This window comes from Poecilia reticulata, linkage group LG21, assembly GCF_000633615.1.
Source record: "Poecilia reticulata strain Guanapo linkage group LG21, Guppy_female_1.0+MT, whole genome shotgun sequence".
Taxonomy (NCBI): domain Eukaryota; kingdom Metazoa; phylum Chordata; class Actinopteri; order Cyprinodontiformes; family Poeciliidae; genus Poecilia; species Poecilia reticulata.
The window spans coordinates 8,655,257-8,680,501 of record NC_024351.1 but is presented as its reverse complement, the minus strand read 5'-3'; the positions used below and the strand labels follow the sequence as shown (position 1 = coordinate 8,680,501).

General features: G+C 37.8%; 1 protein-coding gene across 12 annotated transcripts in view; it reads left to right on the top strand.

The window, feature by feature from the left end:
- Nucleotides 1–25,245, top strand: part of utrn (utrophin) — a 184,102-nt gene that overhangs the window by 100,013 nt on the left and 58,844 nt on the right. For 8 of the 12 annotated variants that reach the window (XM_008397714.2, XM_008397715.2, XM_008397707.2 and 5 more), the window contains 4 exons: nt 13,102–13,274; nt 15,766–15,922; nt 21,825–21,954; nt 24,562–24,833. In XM_008397714.2, coding sequence (XP_008395936.1) covers nt 13,102–13,274; nt 15,766–15,922; nt 21,825–21,954; nt 24,562–24,833 — 732 coding nt within the window. Of the gene's footprint in view, nt 1–9,320; nt 10,041–10,135; nt 10,363–13,101; nt 13,275–15,765; nt 15,923–21,824; nt 21,955–24,561; nt 24,834–25,245 lie in introns of those variants that run through there. The other 4 variants (XM_008397710.2, XM_008397708.2, XM_008397718.2 and 1 more) reach the window with 3 other exon arrangements.

The following is a 25,245-nucleotide window of genomic DNA, read 5'->3' as shown; positions in this document are numbered from 1 at the left end:
AAACAACTTACTGGAATTAATTGAACTGTAAATTTTGCAGGACAAACACTGGACATTGAGTTCATGCTCATAAGTAAAGGTCCCAAATTTCTCTAAAGGGCTTAAAAACAAGACTTTCAAATTATCTTGGTAAAAATCTGGCCTTAAATTGGATTGAGATGCTATCCATGCTCCAAAACTGGTAAAACTTGTTTTGAATTATTTAAGTGTAACCAAAAAAAAAGAAAATATAAAGGAGAAATACTTTGCCAGAACTCTGTAGATTTGTCTGCTTAAAATTTATGATGATTGTCCTCCATGTCAGCAGGAACGGAAAACTATTATTTTGTCAACTAACCATAACTTGGTAATTGGGCTGCTTGTAAAAAAAACCTTGGGAGTTCTTGCTCCTACTTCTGTTTTGAATGGGCCGTGTGGGGGAAAAAAGGCTTTTTGACAGAAAAATGAAAAAAAAAACTCCTGAATACCTGCAATGACGGCAAACCCCCGAGGCAGTCATTGTTACTTGGTTTACATCTCCAAGACTCCAGCAGAGGTGTACATGCTAAAAAAAAGACAGAAAAATAATGCTTCCTGTGGAGGGGAGCATTTCAGGCAAGTTTGGAGATTGTACCACAATAACTTTAGGTGTATTTTTCCTGAGTTGGATGCGATTCCCTGGGGAGAAACCTGACAATTTTCTGCCTGTGCAGAAGTCAGCAGGGAATAATGAAGATTGGAGCTGTGGAAAAAGGCACTGGCAAAAGGTTTTTCGGTTCACTGTAGCATTTTTATGATGATGATTTGAGAATATTACCGGTTCTATTGAAGAAAAGAGGAAACAAACCACAGGACATGTTAATTTTTTTGATTCTTTTATTTTCATTTTAGCATAAAATAGCTATTCTGTAGCTATCCCTATTTTAAAAAAAAAAACTAAAACTAAAATGAGTTGGATATATATATATATACTCTGAGCAACCGTCAATGTAGGCAAGTGTGAGAAGTGCCGCACACTGATGACTTCCACGAAAACATGTTATGGAACCTCAGCGGGGGAGAAAATATATACTCCAGACATGCACTGAAATTTATCCTCCTGCTGTGATGACACTGAGTCAAATCTAATCTAAGTCTGGGCGCTGGAGATTACACACCATTAAATGAGCAGGGTGAGGTGAGCAGCAGCAGCAAGTGAATCAGACTTGTGGTATAACATTGCTATATGTGCTAAAAAGTCAAGACTGTTGCATAAACGCAAAGAGAAAGAGAGAGCACAGTGAGCACATATAAGGGGGAGGAAAACTAAGGTAAAGGAGACAAACAAATTAAGACTGAGAAGTCAGTCAATGTCATGTTTGACTGATGGTTAAAGTAATTGAGCAAAGCAAGACAGAAAAAACAAGAAGGGAATAGAGAGGCTTGCCTACAGTAAACATTAAAGGAAGTAATAAGCCAACCATCAGGCAGTTGTTGTGGTAATAGGAGCTGAGGGGAAAGGACGACTTGTGGTGGTTGGATATCTCACTCAGTTTCTCCGGGCTATAAACCAACTGGGAGGCGGAGGAGGCAACAAAAAAAAGAAAAAAACCAAGCAATAGAATAATATATTACCAACAGGAGCAGAGGTGGAAGATGAATATGAGTAAGAAAATGGATGAATGGTTTTTATGATTTCTAAGCTCGGAGAATCTGAGGTGTTGAAGAAACACAGAGGCACATAAGTAGAAAACTGCATTGTAATAAAAAGAACCCATCAAACACTTAGTTGGCCACTTTGTCAGTGTCATTGCTTCCTCTTTGGCGCCTCCTGCCATTATTACTGCTGTTCCAGCTGTGTGCAACATGTACGCTGAGCTTATTTTCTCCTCGCACCTTCACAGGTATTGAAGTGCTTTACAAAGGAAAATTCATGGTTCTTTGGAGCTAAATATGTTGTACAAATCTAGAGTAAAGTTATCAGAGCAAAGAATTGGAAGTGAATGGTCTGTTTAATGCTGAGCCACAAAACTTAAGAACTCCATTAAAAAGGCTGTTTGTCTTATTTAGTAAACCTTTTATACTGTATGTCCGTTGCTTTGGGGAAAACCCTGGTGTCTTGAAGTATGTGGATACAGCATTGTTGTTTTCCTAATCTAGCATTTAATTACTCTAATTGCTGCATTAAGTAGTTCTAACACCTCAAAGTGATAAAAACCTTTTGTCCTTCCTTTGTAACAGCTTTTCCTCCAAAGTGAAGTGAAAGATAAAGGTCAGAAAATATTTTAGAGTTTCCAACAATGTGGAAACTCTAAGTAGGAATGGGCAAGCAGCCACTATCTCTGTGAATCCCCAACTTGTAGTTGGTTTGTTCAAAAACTCATGATTGTGCGAGGAGAACTCGCTTTTACAAGTCTGAGGCAATGATTCTCGACGTGTTCCCCCCTGGATCAGCGTCTGACTGAGGGGTTCGGATGTCTTGGTGGATTGACAGGTTGGGATCCTGGCTGCAGGAATGTGGGTGCTGCTCCAGTCTATTGTGGCAAACGGAGCTCAGGCAACAGGCAAAAGCTCTGAGTTTACTGGTCTGTACATGCTGCAATCCTTTCCTGTGTTCATGAAATGTGGATCACGACTGAAAAAGAAATTCTGGTTACATGTGAGTGGAATGAGCTTTCTGTGTGGAGTGAATGGCTTAGGCAGGGAAAGGAGAGGTTTTAGTTGAGATGCTGCTTCCTCTCATCGAAAGGAGCAAGCTTCCTTGATTCAGGCGTCTGGTCAGGATACCACCACCAAGGTGGAAATCTAAAACCTGTGGCAGGGATGTTTTATCCCTTCTGGCTGGGGAACGCCTTGGTGTCCTCCAGATTGAGCTAAAAATTGAATTTATGCTATTTCAGTAAAGAGTTCACACGTTAAAATTTAATTGACGAGGAATTCCCCAGGTACGGCTTTTAGATTAACTAAAAGGATTTTAGGATTTCCTTTCACTAATGTAGGCTAATGTGTGATTTTTCTGCTTTTTCAGTATTAAATTTGAGTATCTGGAACTTGTTTAGTTCTGTTGAATAACCAGAGTTGTTTTATGGGAGAACATGGGCGGGTTTGTGTGTGTTGGGTCTTATCTTTCCTCTGAACTGAAGAGCTGTTGTCCCACCCAGTGGCTGGTCCACAGGGACCTGGAAAAGAACTGGCTGTGGCGTGCAGCCCTGTAGACTTTAATTCTTGATAAATGGAAATGTGTGTCACCTATTAGGAAATCTGTGCTCCTATTTCCTCGTATTTAGTTTTACTGGCAGATTAGTTTGAAGCATATTCTCATAAGATGAAATCTGACACAGGAAAGAGCCAGAATAAGGGATGCATTTATCGATTCAAACGGTAATCAATCAACAAGAAGCCTATTATGTATAGATTTGTAACTGTAATGAAGCTCTAATTCCCAGGCATCATCTTGAGGTCTCAGTTGGAGCCTCTGTTGGATCAATGGAAAAGTTATTTAGGGGCGCACAGAAACTGTCAAGATTATTTCGTCTGAGCGCTCTCAGAGCGGACTGCTAGCAGCGGGGCCACTCGGTTCAGAAAGTCTTTCCCTCCGCTGAACGATGTGAACCCTGAATAAATTGTTTCAGTCAGAGAGCTGAAGTAAATGTCACAGCGGAGCTTAACAGCATGTCTCACACTTCTGTAAAAGCTAACTGTAAACAAAATGTGAAGAGACAGCCGGTTTATAGGAGTTCATGGTGTCAGGGGATTTGAAGGTCAACCTTTTGTTCCTCTTGAGTGCTACTTTTGGTTTCCAGTAGTTTACTCTTTGAGGAAAACAATAATGTTTAATCTAGATGTGGAAGTAATGGTGGATATAAAGGGTGAGATTATGTATTTTTTTGACACGTTGTGCCATTTTATATCACAATCTGGTAATTGTTACCTTCAGTTGTTATGAAAGGTTTCAAGGATTCCTCAAACATGCGTGAAAGAATCAAAGCGACATTTCAGGAATGTTTTTGAAATAACATTCTAACTTGACATAGAGCGCAAAAACCCCAACTTTACATTTTTTGTGCATAAACTTTTCTAAATTGATCTAGGGTTTATACTTTAAATAGTTTTTTATGATGTTTGTAGATTATGTGTAGATACATGAGCAGCACTGTATGACTCTTAGGGGTGTTATCAAAAACTTGAAAATGTTTTTTTTCTGGTTTGGTGAGGATTTACACCCTTTCCCATTGATGCATGTTGTGTTTTCTGTTCTATATTTTTTCATTCTGGGCCATCTATATTTTGTATATCATGGTTTTTTAAATTTTGTTTTATAAATATGGTTTAACAGTCATTATATTTAGCTCATTGTTACTTATTTGTGAATTATCATATTCAAATACCCCATTTCATTATCTTTAAATCACAATAATTGTTTACATGTCATAATACTGCAGAACAATTCTATTCTTCCTTTTTTTAATACAGTGGACTTGTATTTAATTAGAAGTTATTACATTAATGTAATTGGTTCAGTCACCTAACCTTTAAAGAGCGTGTTCTCGAACTCAGCAGGTGTCTGCCGTCTGTTTTAAATTAGTTACCTTGACAACAGCTTTATTAACAATCACATTAGGTTTAATGAGATGAACTACAAGTGAGTACAGACCACCACCACAGCTATCTGCTGAATGACAAAGAACCTTAAGACACAGAGCAAATTTCAGAAGAATTGGTAAAAATGTCCAGTTGGGAGGAAAGAATTAATAAAATGAAAAACCAGGGTGCAACAGCCTTTGAGCATTAGTGATGAGCACAGTGATGAGATGTCTCAGCAGGGCCTTGCTTTACAATTCAGACAGTTCAGCAAGTTGATATCCTTTAAAATTCAATGACAGTATTTTTTTTGCTTCAAAAGCTTTGCTGCCAAATGCTTAAATCATTTTCTGATTCTATAAATATTAAAAATGTGAACTTTTATGAAATACATGTTTTTTTCTTTTTTATTCTTACATAGCCAGCCATTTTTATCAGTAATTAAAACTAATATTAAGCAGCAAACACTTTAACACGATTCAGTTACTGGTTTCAGGGTATTGCCAGCTTTTAAAACGTTGCTGATTCAAATTTCTAATGTGGTTCTCTTGGATTAAAGTTTTAATTTATGCTGGACAAGGTGCCAAAGAAACAAAGGTTTTATTTTACTGTATGAAGCATAGGATAAAACATTCTCCCACCTGTCGCTGCACACTGCCCTTCAGCTGTCTAAGGGACAAATTTGGCTATTTGGAAATAAAAACACATTTAAAGATAAAAGGGAGTTTTTACTTTTCCTGTTTAAAAGGTGCAGCTGACAATCTAACAAAATAAGACTGAATAAGCAGCTAGATCGACTAATTTTCCCAGCTGAGGCTTCTTGTTTTTCATTCTACTAAAAGTAGAATGTAAAAATTATGACTAAATTTACAAAAATAAGGCTGACTTTTTTTCTCTATGGGTGTGTAAAATGTCTTAAAATATTATAGCTGTTGTAATTGATATCCCATTTGGCTTGGTATGGCTAGTCAAGGCAGTAAAAGTCCTGGCCAAATCTGAGTGTAAATGAATGTCGCTTACAGTAGGTAGGATTGTTATAGTGGCTGCACACATTGATATTGCAAAGACAACATATTGTCCCTCTCTACTGGCTGCATTGTGTCTTCTGTTGGTTTGTTTGTGTAATATTGGTGTAAATGAAGGGATTATTTATTCATTGGGCTGCATCATATATTAATGGTTATGCAAAATGTGGAATTTCTGCTGCTGCTTAAACATACTAGGACTTCTATTGTTCAGTGCTAACCAGATAAGAAGTGCTTGTTGGTAAGGTTACATAGATATGTTGCAATTCCTGACCTGAACTACAAGCAGACGCCACCTTTAAGCCATTTTGTTTATCTTGTACGCTCTGCCTCCATCTTAAGGTCATCTTCCTGCAGCCTTGTACAGGCACTAAAAAGCTTCCCCAAAATCAATAGTTGTTTACGGAACAACCACACACAAAGGCTTGTAATCAATTTCCACTTTCCTCTTTAGAAGTTTGCAAATGAATCCTGGTATTCTTTGATTTTGATTGCAAATGCATGGGTTGTCTTTTATTTATGGAATCTGTTGAATAAATTATCGAGGGTATGTTTGACATTTAATTCCTGTTTTTTGTAATAGCAGCTCTGTCATATCAGTGGAGGTCGGCTGTAAATTGAATGTAGGTTAACCTTTTGTGATGTGCTTTAAATTTTTTTTTTCTGACAGTATGCTTCACGTCTCTTTCTTTAATTACATGACCTTATTGTTTAGATAAATCTAACCTCCACATTTAGTCGCAGGGTCAAAAATGGAAACTTTTATCAACGTCATGTGGACACACTTTGTTCAATATGTCAGCTCGGCATCATGAAGACCAGGAACAATTTCCATCCCTTTTAACTGAATGACTCATGAGCCATTTTGAAAATAGAGATAATGAGAGCTTCACCATTTTAGCCATTCTGTTATATTTTCTGAATTTATCTTCCTCCTTTTGTGTTTTTGTCATTCTTCCAGGTAGCTAATATTTTGTTAAGGTACAAGTGTTTCCATGATGTGAAGTTCATTCTGGGCATAAGGGACTAAAAAGACTGTTTTAAAAAGACTTTGACCTTCCAGTATGAAGAGCCACTACTGGAACACTGTCAGTCCTTTATGTGGTTTGAAGGATTTCTAAGTTTTAATGCACACAGCCAGATCTTTTCAACATCATGTTCCAGGAACAGTTTGTGCCATAGTTTCGTAGATCATTATTGTATTAAATTGTTCTAGTTATAAAAATTGCTTAGACTCACATAGCAAAAAAAAAAAAACGGAAGAAAAGTCTCTTTGATGCTATTGTTTAAGTTTAAAAAAAAAAAAAAAGATAATTTGGAGCTGATTTGAGGTCCATTCGCCGAATTGCTTAAATGCTCTGCATGTTTGAAAGCACATACATGTGCACTCAACTGTTCTCGGTGCGGAAAAGTTATTACTGGGGTTTTTTGTGCATATTTTTTACGTTTTCATAAGCTGTTAAATTCTTCAATTACTAGTTTTATTTTACTTTTATGAATAAATGTTGATCTTGTTTGTTGTGTGACAAATGCATGGGGCAGTCTTTGATTCTTGTGCTATTTATATAATCTTGTTTTCCTTAACAAGAGCATTTTTGCAAAAACCCCACCTTATTTTGTACGTTAAGCAAAGACAAAAATTAGAAAGTGACTTTTCTTTTACTTCCACCCTTTCTTTAAGATCTTTTCTTTCTTTTTCAATTTAATTTATTACATTTCTTCTTTTTTTTTCTTTTTATGTTCCCACTTTTTTTAAATCTCTTCGTAGGATGTCACTTCTCACTTTCTCTCCCACTGGTCATTAAGTCAGTTTTACTTCACCTCTTGCTTCTTTTGCTTTGGGAATTGGAAGCAGTACCCTTATAATGGTCTAATCCTCTTAGCTCAGTGAAACTGCTCAACATTAACCCTCAAATGCCTCACCCTAGGCTGCATACATTAACTGGTTTGCATACTTTCTCTGCTTTTTTTAAAATCTTTTGATGCAAAATTGTCAAGCATTTTTTAATTGCAACTTCTCCCGCTTGTTGAATGTTGAACTTGTAAAATGTGTCAATTCAAAACAGCTTGATTATATGTCCTGCAGAAAAAAGAGACATCTTTCAAACCAAATTTGTCGCCATGCATCAAAAAATGCTATTAAAGAGCCTCAAGTGTGTAAATATTTTTAATTAGCTAAGCGCACTTCAAAGTGTTCAGCTTATGAATATGCAAGGTTATATTGTGGTGTTTTTGTTCCATCCGTTGACAGCCATCTGTCGGATGTCTTTGATGCACACCACATGTTTCCTGCTGTTCAAAATGCCAGCACAGGCTCACACTCGAGTTCACGCCTGCATACAGGTCTACTCAGTTTAATAAGTTTTAATACATGATGCATTATAGCAGAGCCTCTTAGAATTTTTAGATATTTTAATTTTCATGCTTTTGCAAGTATGACTTTCAATTTCAAAATTGCTGTTCAGAAATCTTTGTTGTATTTAAGTTTTAGGTGTTAAGATTGAAGTTGCTGCTAATGAAAGATATTGGTAATTTATTTTAAAAAACACACACACACAGATGATTTTGGGATAATTTGGGAGAGACCCTAAGATTTTAGCTTTTGGCTAGACAATTTTCAGCTTCATTCACCCTGATTTGTGACGAATCAGTCAAGAAATTAAGCAGCCAGCCTAGAAAAAGATAACATTTTACACTCTTTATTGGATAAAGTTTCAGGATCCGTGAGAAGTTTTTGAAATTAAAGTGTGAAGGACAGATGTGTATCTCGACCTGAAGTAGGTTTTTTACCTTTTTCTTTCATGGAATATGAGATTTGGAATATTAACTTGATAATCCTTTAAGCATTTTAAACACAAGAACCTGTTTATATCCACTGCCTTTGTGACCTCTGCTCCAAATTTCTTTTTGAAATGACAAACAGATCAGAAAAAATAACTTGAATGGCTTTGTTGGAGTTCATTGATGTAGGAAGGTCACAGCTTTACATAAACCGGAGATTTAAAATTTGCCATAAAGCTTTCCTGTTTCGTGCAGGAAAGCTTTTTTTTTTTTGAAGCAGCCCTATGCTGACATCTTACTGCAAATACCTTATTATTTTCATTATCCCCTTTTCTCCCTTACAAGTTGCCACTACTTCTCAGCTCAAAAGGTAAAACATTTCACATGTTAAATTCCCTCATGTTTTTTTAATGTCCTTTACCTTTCGCTCTCAAGTTTTCCATCCGTTCAGTCTTCTGCTTCACTCTTTGGCCATTTCTACTTTTTTCTCACACTGAATGATTTCTGCTTATTGTACCTTGACTTAGTTTTTTTTTTTCTCAAATTCTCCCTCTTTTGCCATGCTCTCTGCCTGTGTAGGCCTCAGGAAGTGGGTGTGCGCCGTGTGTTGAATTGGTTTAGGGGAGAGAGAGGTAAAGAGAGGAGGGGGAAGGGAGGATACTGATTAAAATAATAAACAGCTGTGTGATAGACTGGGGCTAGTGACCAGTGAGATCAAGAGCAACAGAGAGAAGGGGAGAGGATTCAGGATGCCAACTTGAAAGTTTGCTGGACCCTGAATTAGGTTGATTCTAAGGAAGTTTCTTCAACTCAGGGGAATGAAAGAACAGCTCAGCTACTTCTATTTTAACTTTTTTTTTCTACAGTCATCGAGAAAATCAGCAGATCTCAGCCTCCAGAAGCCAGAAAGTCGGAGTCCTTGTACCGGATTGTGACGCAGAGCCTTGAGGCAGCTCGCTGCGAACATGTGTCTCCAACAAAAAGAAGAAGGCATTCTTTGACTAAGTGGCCCAGCCATGGCAGTGATTAGGAGGGTGTGATGGAACGAGACCAGACTGGAGTTTGAGACCTGACGGGCAGCTAGTGAGAGAGACGCCTAGGTAGCTGCTTGAGACTTCACTAAGGGGAAGGAAAAAAGCAGACCATGTGCTTCTTTGTATCAATGACTCTCTTCTTGAAGTGCTTGCGGTGGCGTAGCTGGCAGGAATGAAGTTCTTTTTATCTCGGTAATTGAGGACAACCGCCCTGGCCCTGCCCTGGATTGGACTGCTGGACATGGTGTAAACAGCTTCCTTCATGCCCAGAAGGGAAGTGGAGGCAGGGAAGCATAACGGGGTGGAAGGAGAAACGCCAGCCCCAAAAACCTCACAGGTTCACAGAAGCCGACTTGTTCCTCAAGAGAGGAGTTGTTATCTCCTCCCTGCAGACCTCCACCCAAGATTTCTTGGATTTCCCCCTTCGGTTTCAGCGCCTCATTCGTGGGCACAGGAAGTCAAGTGTCAGCCTCCAGCTGTGACTTTATTAAACCTCCAGTGGCACCAGTCGTCTTGAGGTCCAAGTCCCAGCATGACTGCAGGGCATCTCTAACCCTGTCCACTCAGCTGTATGCCCGCCAGAGGAGGATGCTACTGCTGCCATGGGTTGGGATTGGGCGAGCACACACACCAGCACACGTACGCGAGTGCTGCCAAGTGTGTAAGTCACCTGTTTCTGGACTGCGACCTGGGTTAGACCCTCTTATGCTGAAGCTATTCATAAGCATAAAGTTTATTTCTCGCGGGATCCAAGTTTGCTCAGATCTTGGAATTACTAATGATCTTATTGCTGACGTTGGAGGATTGTACTTTGGTAATAACCACTGGAGAACTTGCCAGATTGTTCTTGGTCTTTAATATTCTGCGGCCACTTTGACTGAGAAGATGTAGAGACTGCAGTGAGTGGGAGGAGCCAAAGCACACTCTCGAGAATGATTGGCTTGAACTTCAGTTTGCATGAGCTGCTTGGAAAGTTTGAACAGGTACACATCAATACATAACTATTTTTCCATTTCACTTGAGTTTTGCGTTTAAGTAGCATTCACGTCAATTATCAAAACAAATATTTCTTCTGTATATTTGCTGCATTGTGATTGTTATGATGCTCCAGCTGTCTTTGAGTTCTTAAGTGCAAAGTTGCCAATTTTAATCAAAATTAGACCTGCAATTTATTCACTTAATAGTGCCAATGTTATGGTGGGGTATGGTCAATATTTCCATTTCTACTTTTGATGTCATTTGATGTTTAGTTTAACCCAAGTTAAATCTTGGGTTAAAATCTAGTTTTATAGCTTTGGTTTTAATGCTTTGTTATTCTTTTAAGTATATGTTTTTACATGTGGAACTTGTTTAAAATCAAGATTTTTACAAAAAGCACTGATATATTGCCAGATTGCTACCACCGCATCCTTAAGCCTGTAATGCTTTCACATGCAAGTAAAACCCTTTACTTGTTGTGCTGATCTGAGACCATTTGTGGGGACTTAAAACTCTGTATGCTAGTCAGTAACTCATTGATAACATTCATATAGTAGTAAACAGAGGCCAGTTGTTGCTGACTTGATGACCCGTGGCGCATAAAGGTTTTTTTTTCTGCGTCCGCGTGTGGAGAGAAAATGATCTGTCACTACATTGCGAGCCCCTCAGGAAGCACATTGACATACATAAACTCCTGCCTCCAAGTAGTCATTCACTGGGAGAAATGAAATTTAAAGGCTGCTTTGTAAATTAATATGTCTGCCTCTGCATGCCCTCACAGTCTGCGTTCTTTCTTGAGTCTTGAATTCATTTGTGTGTGTGTGTGTGTGTGTGTATAGTTGTCTTTTTATTCTTTTTTTATTTATTTTTATGTGGAAACTGAAGTGCAAAAGAAAAAGGAAAGGAAAGCACTTGGGTAATGACTTGAAACATAGCCAGCTGGCTTCGTTGGAGGGTGTTTTTCTGTCTTTTACTTTAACTGTGTCCATCTAGCTTTCCATCACTCATTCTTAAGGTCTATGTCTACGCAGCTTCACCCCTGGTGTCTCATTGCTCTTTCCTTGACCTTTTAAAGCAGTGCCTTTTCTAGGTTATTATCTTTGTAGATCACAGCAGTAGGATTGGTTAAATGTCTATTGATAATCAGTAAATGACAGCATGTTCAATTCAGTGCCAGGTTGTTAGTTTTGCAGGAGGTGTTTCTGGACTTTTTGTTTACTGACAAAAACAATTTAAGCTTTTTGAAGTTGTTTTTCCATGATTTTGTTCTTCTTTGATGTGTGACAGTGCAGCCCAGGTAATCACAACTTTATAAACCCCCATACTTATGTTGGGGCCTTCATATTTCACAGCACATCTCTTTGGTGCTGTGGATTTCAGATTGAGACTCAAGGATCAGGTGTTCTGATCTCTCAGATGTCTGTTTGGATCAGGTTCTGAAGTGAATTGTTGCCATGTCAACGCCTCGGATGCTTTTACCAGTTGTTTGTCCTTATCTGGGCGTGCACATTGACTTGACTTGAATTGGGGTTCTCACCCCAATCAGTTGAAGCAAAGTTAAGCTTTAGTAGTAGCTTGAGAAATGAAAAATTGCCATTTTGTTGTTTTTCACAAATGGAGTAAAGATTTTAAAAATCCCAAATTGTGGGATGAATATCATCAATAATGTGTTGCTGATTTCCACAGTTTTTTTGTAAAACTCTAACTTCTGATGCCAACTGTTTCTGATTTCTCTTTAAAAATGGCAAACTACTACATTTGAAATAGTTAATAGCTTTAGTCCTGTGAGAGGGGATTTATTATTAATATTAGAAGAAATCTGATCATCTAAAACGGTGCTTTATTCATTTAAAATTAAAACTGTTTGGCGAGTATACTAGCATTTGGGAAATTGTAGTTTACTTGTTGCAAACCTGAGAAACAGTGCTTTTTAAATGCTTCCACGAATAATGGCTCAGTGCAAATGACATACAAGTATCAGCTAATGATTGGTAATTTCCCACTTACTGTCCGTTATTAGCATTATAGTCCTCCAATGTAATGAGACCGTATGTCTCGTTGCTACTCCCTCTACCTACACTAATTTTGTCCCAAATGCAAATCTGCCTCAGTGCTCCAGGCAGTTTTACTGTCATCCACACTGTTTTTGGAGTCTTTATCTTCAGTTGGGTTTAGCCGAGTTGAACAAGCTGAGGGGAGTCCCAGCTGAGAGAGAGAGAGGAAAATGGAGCAGTTTTACACGTCTAAAAATAAAACGTTTGACAGAATCCTCTGCCTACGTCAGCCTCCCTTGTGGTTCAACATTTTCACACAAACGCTCTTTGAGTTCTGGTTGTGTAACGGATCTGCTCTGTTTACCACACACTGTTGATTGTGATTGCGTGCTACAAATGCACAGCCTGAATAGTAACCATTATGTTGCAAAAACCTGATCAAACATACATGCATGCAACCAAACCTTCTATAGAAACTTGCTTCTGGTCTTGTCTGACTTGCCAGTGCAGTAAAAGAGTAAATGTTAAACTTCTTGAACTCCGAGTCCCTTGTGAAACTTTTCTTCCCTCTGAAAATGTGTGCAGTGTCCCATAAACTCATTCGAGGCTAATCTGTGCATGAAAATCCAATATTATTGGCTTTGACAACCAAGGAGGTAGCTGCAAAATCCAATGTGAGGTAAAACGAAGAAACCTTTCTGCTTAATTATTAATTTTTTAATTGAGAAAATTTTTGTTTCCTTTTTGCAGGACATCCAGGCAGAAATTGATGCCCACAATGACATCTACAAGAGTGTGGATGGGAACAAATCGAAGATGGTCAAAGCTCTGGGCAACTCGGAGGAAGCTGTGTTCCTCCAACATAGGCTAGATGACATGAACCAACGCTGGAGTGACCTCAAGGCCAAATCAGCCAACATCCGGTAATTAGAAAACCGTCCAACCCTCATTAAGGTAGTAGAAGAAAATGTAATGTCCACACAGAAAGGCCTGTGCAGCCAAAATCCTACAGCCAGCTCCAAAAGATGCAACATCACAGAGCTATCCGACTCTGATTCCTTGGTCAGCTGACCAGTAAATCATGCTAGTGACAAAATGAGTTAAAATGAGAATTTTGTAACTAAATACCAAGGCAACAAGCACTTGCTGTGTACTGATAGCCAAATAGTTTCAGAGAATTCATTTTTTCTTTGACTCCTTGTGTGATGTTGTGCCTAGCAATGTCCAAATAAACAGTACACTGGGAAACTTAGTTAAAATGCTGCTTGGCTTGTTGTTTAGCATCCAAAGTTATTTGGATGCTAAAAAAAGCATATTCATGATATTACTTTAATTTAAACTATTATAGAATATGACAGAAACATAATAACACAAATTCCTGCAAAAGTTTCCTCTGTTGACATTTTCACTGTTATTGGTTCAGATGTTTTGTTGGAGTCAGACTGGTGATCCATAGGGTTTAGAGCAATTAGCTTTGTTTTCTATTTTTTCCCCTACAGTGCCTTGCAGAGGTATTTTCTTGAACTGTACGCTTACATCCATTTTATCAGTGGATTTGAAAGAAGCACATAATTGTGAAGTAGAAAGTAAAAGATCCACAGTTTTCAAAATATTAAAAAAATGAAAACAGGAAATAAGTAGCATGTAGCATTTGTCCTCCAAATTAGTACTTTGTAGAAATGCTTTACACTGCAGTTACCACTGCTGTTTGGTTGTGGTATGTCTCTACCAGCCTGTCATATCCAGCAAATGTTTATTCATTCTTCCTTTAAAATTGCTCAGCCTGGATGGAGAGCATCTGTGAACATCGGGTTTCTGCAGTACTCTCAGCAAAAGTTGGAGTTTGGTCTAATCTCAGAGCACCGTCTTTTATATGAGAAACAGCGAAAGAGGCTCTTAGAGCATTTTTTTTCTACCACCAAAGGCAGCATTTCTGAGCTAAACTATAGTTCTGTTAATAGATATGACCCGTGACTCCTCTATAGTTACCTTTAGCCTAAAAAATATGAAAAATGCCTGATTTTGTCTGTGGTACTTTGTTTTGGTCTTTCACATATAATCCAAATAAAACCCACTGTAATCTGGGTTTTCAGCATGACTGAACTTGAAAATGTTCAGCAGGAATAAATACTTTTCAAGGTGTAAATAAATCACTTTGCATCAGCTGCTGTGATTACGCATGCCAGTGTGGCTCAAGGATGGATGGAAGTATGGCTTCTATTACCTCCCAATGAAAAACCTGAATAAAATATGCCACTCTTTGTCCTGGTAGGTGTAGTTAAGCCAGCCTTATCCTTTTCATGTTTTTAAATGTCAAACTTAAACAAAATAAAGCTTTTTTTCTTCATTAAAAAAGCCTAAACAAAGCTGAGCAGTATGCAACATGCAAAAACCTTCCTGAAAGACCAAAGTGTCTTTTAGGAAGCTGTATAAATGCAAATAACTCTGTGCCAGCCACAAGTCTGGCATAAATAAAACAAATCATTAATGTGCACAAGTGTTGATGCTGAAGAAAGTGAGGGTAGAAGTGGAGATGACAGGAGCCAGATGGAGACGTTCAAAGTCCAAATGGAGGAGTGGGAAACGAAAGAAGCAGCACAGCAGAGCCACAGTTGCAGGCAGGAAATGTTAGGATGACTAAAGAGAAAAATAAAACCTGCTGGAGGTGATTCTGAATTTAGACTGGGCTTAGTTCAGAAACATGAGACTAACTGAACCTACTGCATAAAGTTATACTCATTTGCCTTCATGCATAGGAGGGGGGGAGCATCCAGTCCCTGTTTGTGTATAATATACAGCCCATTATGGCTTAATTGCAGTACATTTGTAATTAAAGGTAGCTCGTTGGGTAGCAATAGGAGTTCTCTGCTTAGTGTTCAGACACATTACGCTCAAAGGGGAGGAGAAAAAGAAGAATTGCTTCCCAGCATGTATTACATGGATTCTCCTTAGTACACAGATAGCTGCTAACTAAAGTGGGCTCCTGCCCACTCAGTACACCCAGCAGCTTCTATTCAATAAACAGGTTTAAGTAACCCACTGAAGTTTGCAAAATGTAAATCTAGGTGTTAAATCTAAACAGGCATCGAGGAAAACCGACACAGATCTATACTATAAATCTGTGCCGAGTTGAAGCTTACATTTTATACACTGTTTTCGCTGCTTATTTATTTCATTAAAATTATTTTAAGCCACTTTAAGATTTAAATCTGGCCAAAAAGGCTTTATTTATTTATTTATTTATTTATTTATTTGTTTTATTTTATTTTATTTTATTTTTTTACTATTGAATCATATGAAAAGATGATTCAAAAATAGATCAACAACAGAGAACAACTGGACAAGATGAGAAACCAAGAATAGTATCAAAGAGAAAACGGTATCACAACTAAATCATGTGATGTTTGATGGCAGAGCCCACCTGGAGGCGAGTGCGGAGCGCTGGTCACGTCTTCTGGGCCTTCTCGAGGAGCTTTGGCGGTGGATCTGCACAAAGGACGAGGAGCTGGCCAAGCAGATGCCTGTTGGAGGAGATGTGCCCACTTTGCTGCAGCAGCAGAACCACTGCACGGTGCGTACTCTCAATACGTCCCTGTTGCACTGTGCAGGATCTCTCTTTATCTGTATATATTTGTTTTCTATACACATTTATCTATTAACGTTCACTTGACACTAATTGATCCAACAGGAATCTTAATATAAAGCTCATGTTCTACACAGTGAAGGGGCATTACTGTCATTTTAAACCCTCATCGTATTTCCAGCTATTGGGCTTTAAATTTTTAATGGTCACATGTCCTCTGAGGCCAAACCCAATATTGAGTGAGTCCTAACTAGCTTCTGTAAAAGAAAAGCAATATTACTCGCCACTGCCATTCTCCAGGGCAAATTACAGGTGCTTGTGTGCTGTCAATAGCCTGCTCAGATCATTTTGTGCCTGGAAATAAAGACATTAGCTGCCTAAATTGGTCTGCATAGGTTATTTTATTAGTTACTCTATGCAGCACCTTACACAGCCTTTGGTCACTTGGTAGATATCTTTAAAAAGCATATGGAAAAAAAAAACAAGAAAAAAAAAACCATTTGGTCTTAAATATGAACATATTTGTTTAGTAGAGAATTAAGTCATATTAAGATATAATTTTTATGAAATTATAAGTGTCACAATAAATATTTGCTACACAGTAAACATCCTAAAATGCAACAGACGATGTTGGAGGAAGTTGTAAGTTTGTCCTATTTCTCATTTTTGTGACTCCAAAAGATCTAAAAAAATCTCCAAAGTTTACTTCTGGACAGCTGCAGTCAATGTTTCACTGAGATTATGTTGCAATAAATTCATGTAATGCTTTTTACAGAGCTTTAAAAGTGAGTGGGGAGAATCTTATTTTGGGAATACTTACAGGCACAGTAATATCTCACTGAAATTCATACATTTACATCTTAAAAAATTCCAAATTATAACAGTTCACCCACTTATTTAACCTTTTGAATTCCCAGAATTATTGTTGGCACCATTATGAATCATTTATGTTTATAAACTGTCGGCGCATGTAATTTTCTGACCCTTCTACGTCCTCCTCCACCCACTGTTGATGTTCTGCACTGAATTATTTATTCTAAACACCAAGTTTTACAAAAGTTATTGCAGAAGTAATTGCTTTCAGACAATTTTTTTACCCTTCAGCTACTGTTTAACCCCAATTGATTGAATTTATCCCTGGTCTCTTTGCTTCTTCTGTTACTACTGATTCATATTTCTTTTTTCTGTAGACAAAAGTAGGAAGAAAGTAAAATAAAAGCCACTTTATGAATACTCTTCATGAATATTACAATTTCTAATGCTAATTTCAAACAATGAAAGAGAATACCAAATTGATAGTATTCAGTTTCCTAATATCTTAATCTAAATCCAAACTATCAAGATGTATAGAGGATGCCCTGTAGAGACAGTTTGCTCTTGCAGCAGCAGATGATCAATTATTTGGCTGCTGTAGCGCCTGCTAAGTGTAGCCTACTGATGATTTAATTGGGAATCATTAATAACAAGAAGAGCAGGCCACTCATAAAATAATCTTTAAATTCAGTGATGTATGTTTGATTAAGCTGCATGACAGTCAGCTGAAGAAATACTGGTCTTTTTATGCATTTTTGCATAATAGGTTGGTTATGAGCTAACAGATATTGGGAATTAGCATCTTATACTTTTCAGTGACTCAGTCGGGTAGTTGACCCAAACTAAAAATTACTGACCACACAGTCCAATCTTTATGGACCTCTCCTTTTTTTTATGGGTTTCATGTCATTCACTCCTTTTTGCCCCAGGTTTTTTTTTTTTTTTTGCCCCTTTTCTTTGTCCTCCTCATTTCTCTTTTCCTTTTTGTTACATCCCCCCCCCCTCCCCCACCTATTTGCGCGTTCTTCTCTGGTTCCACACCTTTGAGGATGCAAAAATTGGAATAACCTGAGGAGGGAGGTTGAGGAAAGTTTCATTTTCGCACTTTGGAGTTTATATTTCCCCCTTGCTTTCTTCTCTGTTTTCCTAATAGGCTGGCCTGAGGTCTCGCTGACCCTTAGAAGGATGAGTAGAACAGAGAGCCGAGGCTTTGAGCAAGTCATGCTCTATTACTTGCCTGCACTGACAGGCACAGACTCGCAAAGCAACTGTACTCACAAACACGGTTTTTCACTCCAACTGCTCAGTCAGATGAATGGGGTTAGTCTGCATTGATGTATGGAAATCAGTATCAGCAAGGTAAGGACGGCTTAGAAGGGCTAAGTGGGGGAAAAAAACCTATTTCCTCTTTTTTTTTTTTTTTTTTTTTTTTTTATTCTGGAAGGTTGGGGGAGATAAAAGAGAAGGGCTAAGCCACTTAGTCCAGCAGAGAGAGACGGATATTGCTGTTATTAAGGAATCAGAGGAAGGAAAAATCTGAGGGAGCACCGATTTAGACCCAGAGTGGAAAGGGAGCATCAGACAGAAGCACTGTTAGATGAAAGGAAAATGGAAAATGATGTGGAAGTGAGGTAAAGAGCAGATGCATTTTCCAACTTTGTGTTTGTATTCAGCCCAATCTGACTCAAACACTGTTATTATAATCAAATTTGTCATGTTTTTGGTATTATGTTATCTTTCGGAGTGGTGATTGTTTTTCCTGTCTTACATGAATTATTTCTGCGGTCTTTTGTAGTAATTGTCTAAGGGTTGTTGTCTGTTTGCTAAAATCCCATTAAAATATCGCAAATTCAGTTATCTAAAATAAACTCCCAACAGCTGAATAAACTCCTCACTCTGATTTCTGAAAACTACTTTTTTTTATCACTGTTCCTTCTGCAACAGCTGGCTGTTCGTGCTTGTTCGTGATGGTAGAAAACTTACAGTCTAATTGTTAGAAACATCTGGAGTTTTTTCCTCTGAGTTAATAAGGAAAGAAATGAAAATGTGAGCCAAGTTAATGTTTATAATCTTCTCATTATTGTGTTTATGTATGCTTATGTAGTTTTAAAGACCCTGCTTTAAACAAGTAAGTTCTAAAAAAAAATGTGCTGCAGAGCACATCTTAATCATTGTGTCTCTATGACTGATTAGACCATTTCCACTTTAACCGACTGAATTACAGGAGCCTGAAATGGATTAGAGTGCCTTTATTCTCTCTTGGAAAGGAAGAGTCCTTACCAGACTCATAGTTGTCTCTTTTTGGTTAACTTTTAATTGTTTTCACTTTATATGTTTTTTCAGACTTGTTTTACTTCTGCAGGGCGACAATATTATGGTATCCCAGTCAAACCTGCCGGGTGCATGAACAACAATACATCCATGTCGTTCCCCATAATGTGGTTTTGTGAACAGATGCATAAAACGACTCCAACATTAAAGCTCCACAAATTAGTGTTGTTCAGTGATGTTCTGCCCTTGTAGCTATTTTTATTTGATCAGACAGATTTCTAACTTTTACTTTGAGTTGTTGTAACATAAGCTGTTGCTTTGTGACAATCTGGAGCTTTTTGGATAATGGGAACCATAAAGCAGCATATCAGGCTTTTTTTTGTTTGTTTTTTATTGTTAATGTTCCTCAGCTTTAATGTGTTTGGTGTTGCATTTGTTAAGATCCATAATTTGGCAGCTCCTAAAAAGCAATTTATTGCTATCATGTTTCATCCATATCCAATTTGATGTGTTTTTGCAATCATTGTCCTGTTTGATCAGCAGTTTTTGTCCAATTTTTAACTGCTGCTGTTTATTTGAGGTAAAGCTGTTGGAATTTGGAGTTAGCTCTCATTTAGTATTCTATCCATTTATGCAATGGAAAGGTTTCCTGTTTACAAGAACCAAACCTGGAAGCAGTTGTTCTATCCGACATGTAAGAAAGAAAAAATATATATATCTTGCTTAAAACAACAACCACCTTTTTCAAGATGGCAGTAAATGCAAGGAGAAGGGAGCTATTACATTTTCAGGCTGAATAACTCTGAGGCTCCCTCCTTCTGAAACTGTACATGGATTCAAAAGGTAATTTAGCCCACACAACACAAGCTCAAACATTTGCCTCCTCTAAATGGGAAGTCATCAGCGTCTTGTAATTTATTTGGATACGAGCGAACCTCTGTTGCAGAGCCTGCTTGAATTTATGTAATTTCCTGCCCTGGAGTTAAGATACGGTTATTTTAAAGTTGTTGTTTTTTTCTGCTTGGTGTATAGCATGGGGGCTGAGATAGTGAGATTTTGAGAGGAGGAAGAGGGATGTTTGGCAGAGCTCTGAAAGGAGCAATGTGGTGATGTTATCTCATTGGCGCCACAGCACAGAGCGCATGGAGATAAGAGTTTGCGGCGACATTCAGAGAGAACGCTTACAATGACCTGTACACAAACGTTGGCACTCGCGCAAAAATATCTCACCTGCAGGAATACACACAGACACGACCAAGGTCAGCGTGACTTCTACTGACAAGATGTCTCTTGAGAGCATTACAGCACATTAGAAGAGTCATCTATTCCTCTGCTCTTTACAAGTCATAGAGGTCTATGCCACATTATGATGTTTTTGAAAAGCAAAAAAGGTATTCAGAAAAAAAAGAATGTTAATCTCTGATTTTATATTTAATGTCGAAGCCTTGGTCTCTTCATTCATAAATGATATGGGGCTTATACCAATGCATGTCAAATTAAAAGGTTAGATTTTGCAATACAGAGTGATATCGTATGCATTAGTTTTAGCTTGTCTACGTTCACTTCTGCTGCAATTCTGATACTAATGGTGGAGAAACACTCTGAAAAGAACACGTACGGGAAAAAATCAGCTTTTTCCTTCTTGGTAATTGACTTGGAAGTATTTTTTTTATTTTTTATCCCAACTCATTATGAAGTGTTTGGGCTCGTAAAGCTATATTAAGAAAATAACACTGTATAGTACTGTTTTCAATCAAGGCTGAGATTGGATTTGTAATTGTGTTGTGAGTATTGGATAAAAACAACTTACTCAAAAAGTGGTAGCGTATGTTTCCACTTCACAGCTCGTCTGTTTACACCTCTCCTGCTCTTCCTCACTCTCTCTTTTTTTGCTCATTTTCTGAGTTACCTGCATATTATACATGGCGTATAAATTTGTGGGAAGTCATTGGAAAGGAGCAAACCATTTATTAGCAGAGATGATCTAATTTTTGTTGAGCGCGATGCTCTCTTTCAGCATGACGAACCGCGGGATTCTGTGTGATATTGATGTTAGGGTGGTGTGAGCTTTAATTTAGGAGAAATTTTCACCATGAGATGATGGTTTTTTTTTTTTACTTAAAAATTACAAAATAAAAGCAAATACAAACTAACTTGCATTTACAGCTTCTCATAGATTGTGTCATCAGTGTAAATCCAGTGTGTTGTAATCTGGTCATTGCTCAGTGTTGACTGGCCAGATGATTTTTGGCATCCTATTTTTGCAGCCTTTGTTGTTTTAATGAGTGTGCCACTTTATCAAAGTGAATCATCCAATTTAAAGAACTTGCTTCGGTGTCTTCAGCTACACGGCTCTCTTGAGAAAGCAATCCTACACTCCAGTAAGCAATGAAGGCCCACCATGTCATGCACAGTGTAAGTGTGTGCATGTGTGTGCATAGATAGACATAGAGATACAAATATGTAAATATTTATAGTAGATAGATATGTAAAAGAGCAATTGTACCCCGACAAACCGTGTCAGAGTTTCAGCACATCTGTGAAACGGAGATCAAGAGAAGTGACATTATCTCTGGATTTTATGGTAATAATCTGTTCAAGTTCACTTCCTTATTTTTCTGTGCATCACTTATCCAATTCACAGACTTCTGGAAAACATCTGGGTGGTGTCTGCATACTTGTGCCGAGATGTAGCTGCTTTCCTCCTTTTTTTTTTTTCAAATTACTGTATTACTGCTTTGTTTTTGTCATAAACAAACATTTTTTTTAGGTACTGAAGTCTCTTTCTCTTTTGTTTCTCCTGCAGACTCTTTGCTCTGAACTGAAGGAACGCGAGCATTTGGTAATCAGCACTTTGGACCAGGCCAGGATGTTTCTCGCTGACCAACCCATTGAGGGACCTGGAGAGCCACGGAAAAATCTGCAGCCAAAGACTGGTTAGCTGCCTATTTTTTTATTTTTTTTATTTTTACTTTTTTAAATACCTGATTCTCAATTTTTTTGTCATTTTTGGCTTCCTCAGTTTGGGTAGATCTAAGTGGCTTATTATGGTGCCACAGTCTAAAGCAGTTCATTAATAAGAAGCTTACACTGTGATGATACTTTGATAATGAAAAGGTTAATAATTGGGAAATAATCATTGCTAATAGAAATAATACAAATGTTACTGTCTGGCAGCATGGAGTTGTAACAAGTTTATTAATAATTTAATATTCCATATTAAATGTGATTACTGTGAGGTCTGGATAAATATGGACGATAAAAATAAGATTCTGGAAAAACATCTCTATTCCCAGAAGTTATTTCCTTACTGCGTTGTTAAAAGTTGTCCTTTTCCTTCTGTCCTTTATTCTTTGTTTCCTTTTTTCCTTCCTTATGTTCCACGTGTCCTTCTTTCCTTCTATCCTCTCCGTACACTTCTTTGTCCTTCCTCCATTATGTCATCCCAGCTTTACTTCATTTGGTCCTTCCTTCCTTTCTTGTCCAAATATTGTAGTTTTATTTCAGAGCAGTCACCCCATCTAATTACCAAGCTGTAATAGGAAGTGCTACCCTTATCTCACATCAGATAGTTTTGACTTTGAGAGAGCCGCATTCCCCTGACATAAGGTAGATAAGGGATTATATATTCTGTAAGGGAAATACAATCACATTAGATCTTTTTTTATCTCTTCGTGATTGAATCTGGAAAGATTTTTGTTTGTTTAAACTGGCATGACTGTATTGATGTGATAGATGGATGTTTGTCCATGACGAACAGTTATGGATATAATTATTATCCCTTTGTGTAAACTCTCCTGGGAATGACTTTACCCATACATTTTTGTGAGATGTTGCAGTCAATAATAATGAAAGAAGTTATTTTGGACATAAATCTTATAACATTTTTACACAAAGCAACCTTTGCCCTTTTATTTCTTTTTTCCCTTTTTTAAGACTTGGCAACTTTTTGATGCCTTTTTTCCCCCCAACTCTCAGTAAATCGACAATAAATGTTTAGAAAGTCAGAAATAAAAAGTACATCACCTCTTTCATCTCATCAGCACATTTCATCTGAAACTGGAATTTATATAAAAAAAAACTTAAGCCAATCCAATGTTTCTGCTTTCTGTGATTTCCGATTAGTTAAGCAAATTGCTTAAAACTACATTTTCTCACTAAGCTCAATGCTAGATTTTTTTGTTATTCCAGTCTAACTGGGAGGACTTGTGTGCATGTAGGGATCTGGCTGAGGAGGAAAAAAGAGAAAGATTACTGAGTTGCAACAGGTGAAGAATGATTTTTTCAGTCACCACACAGGAGATGAGACCTTAGACATCATAAAAGCTGCTCATCTTTCTCAGCAGTTAAAACGGTATTTAGGGAGCAGTTATCACGTCTGCCAGCCTTTTCCTCCTTGGTGGCATCATCTGATCTTTGCAATTACCCTATCCACTCACCCTTCCTGCTTGCTCTTTACCTCTTTCTCTCTTTTTTATTTTCTTCTGGCCACTTTCATCATGGCTGCCTTCTGCTCCCGTTCTTCGCCGTTTCTTCAGATTTTTTTTTTTTTGCTACTTATTTTTCTGCATTCAAATTCTTTCTGGTGATATTTTCTCAAACCTGCTAGAGAGCACAAGTTTCACATTACACGCTCCACTTATCAAAATTTAAGGGTGGTTGCGGCCTTATTATGCCATGTGCTGTTGCAGAATGAGTTGAGGTTTTGAGTTGGCTATTTAGTCATTTTTACGTTTGAACCTGCAGCAAAAAGTAATGTTAAAAACAAGAGGTAGCTGATGAACTTTGTCTTCTTAAACTGTGGCTCATTTTTTGGGATTTAATTTTAACTAGAGTTTTTTTTTTTTTTTTTTTTTTCGTAGAGTGCAACTTTTGTGTTACAACTTAGTAAAAATGTAGATGGAGGAAGAGATTTTTGTGCTTTTACATGCATTGTCTCTGGTTATAAACCACAGGTTAACAAAAGTACATTTTAGTTTGACCAGAAAAGCTTTTTTGGAGCTTTTTTTATAACCCAGGATTGGACAGAAGATATCTCTGTCCTTCACCTCTTAAAACAGTGAATCTTAATTGTGATATTACTATAAATAATGTGGATATATGAAATTTGATTATTTTGATCCCTAGAATGTCATGTGTGCCTTGTTTTTGATGTTCATGTTTTTTTAAATGTATTTAAAATATTTAGATTGCTTCGCCTATACCTCTTGGGAGGAGGGCAATGGAAACTCATCCTCAGGCGGCAAATGTGGGACTTTGTGTAATTTAAAATATTCATCAATGCACACTGTCACTTTTGAACAAAAGCCCTTTTCCAGAGTTGTCCAAAATTTAGAAAAACATGACTTCCTGCATCTATTTTCCATTCAAATCAAACTGAAATAACATTTGTTAAAAGTGCTGTACATGTTTTGAAAAATAAAAAGCTGGTGTAGTTGTTAAAGATGTCACTCTCATTACGAAGTAGAACGTTTCAATAAGCTAAAAACATTAGAATTTTTTTTTTTTTTCATTGACTATGTATTTTTTTCCTGACATTTCAGCAGAACCCACCCCAGAGGAGAAGGCCCGAGGACTGGCCCGAGCCATCCGCAAGCAGACTGGGGAGGTGAGGGAGCGGTGGGAGCGGCTGAAGGGCCACGTGGGAGGCTGGCAGGCTCAGGTGGAGCAAGCTCTGGAGCGACTCCAGGACCTGCAGAGCTCCATGGACCAACTCGACCTGCATTTGACACGAGCAGAGGAGACCAAAGCTACCTGGCAGCCGGTGGGCGACCTGCTCATCGACTCTCTTCAGGACCACATCGATAAGACATCAGTGAGTTTGTTGACCTCTGCGGTTTCTTATTTATGGTTTGGAAGACATTGTCAGGTAAACTTCCAGGATGACATGCAAAAATACAAATGGTTATGTTTTTCAATGAATCATTCAGCAGCAGCTTGATTGTGAATAATGTATGAAATCCTGCAAGAATCCGCCTCCCTGTGAAACATGTAGTTTCACTATTATTGCCAACCTTGGTAAAGTTGTGAAAAAACCTTTAAAAAACAGTATTCCCTTTTAAAATAGGATATTTCACACTAAGAGACATTAGTGAAACAATTTGACTACCTCTGGCAAAGTAGCACAATCATTTGTTGTTTATACTCGTCTTTTCTTGAGTTAATCAAATACTCTAGAGGTTTTTAACTCATAATCCGTGCCTTCTGTTTTATAAGATCTGCAACAT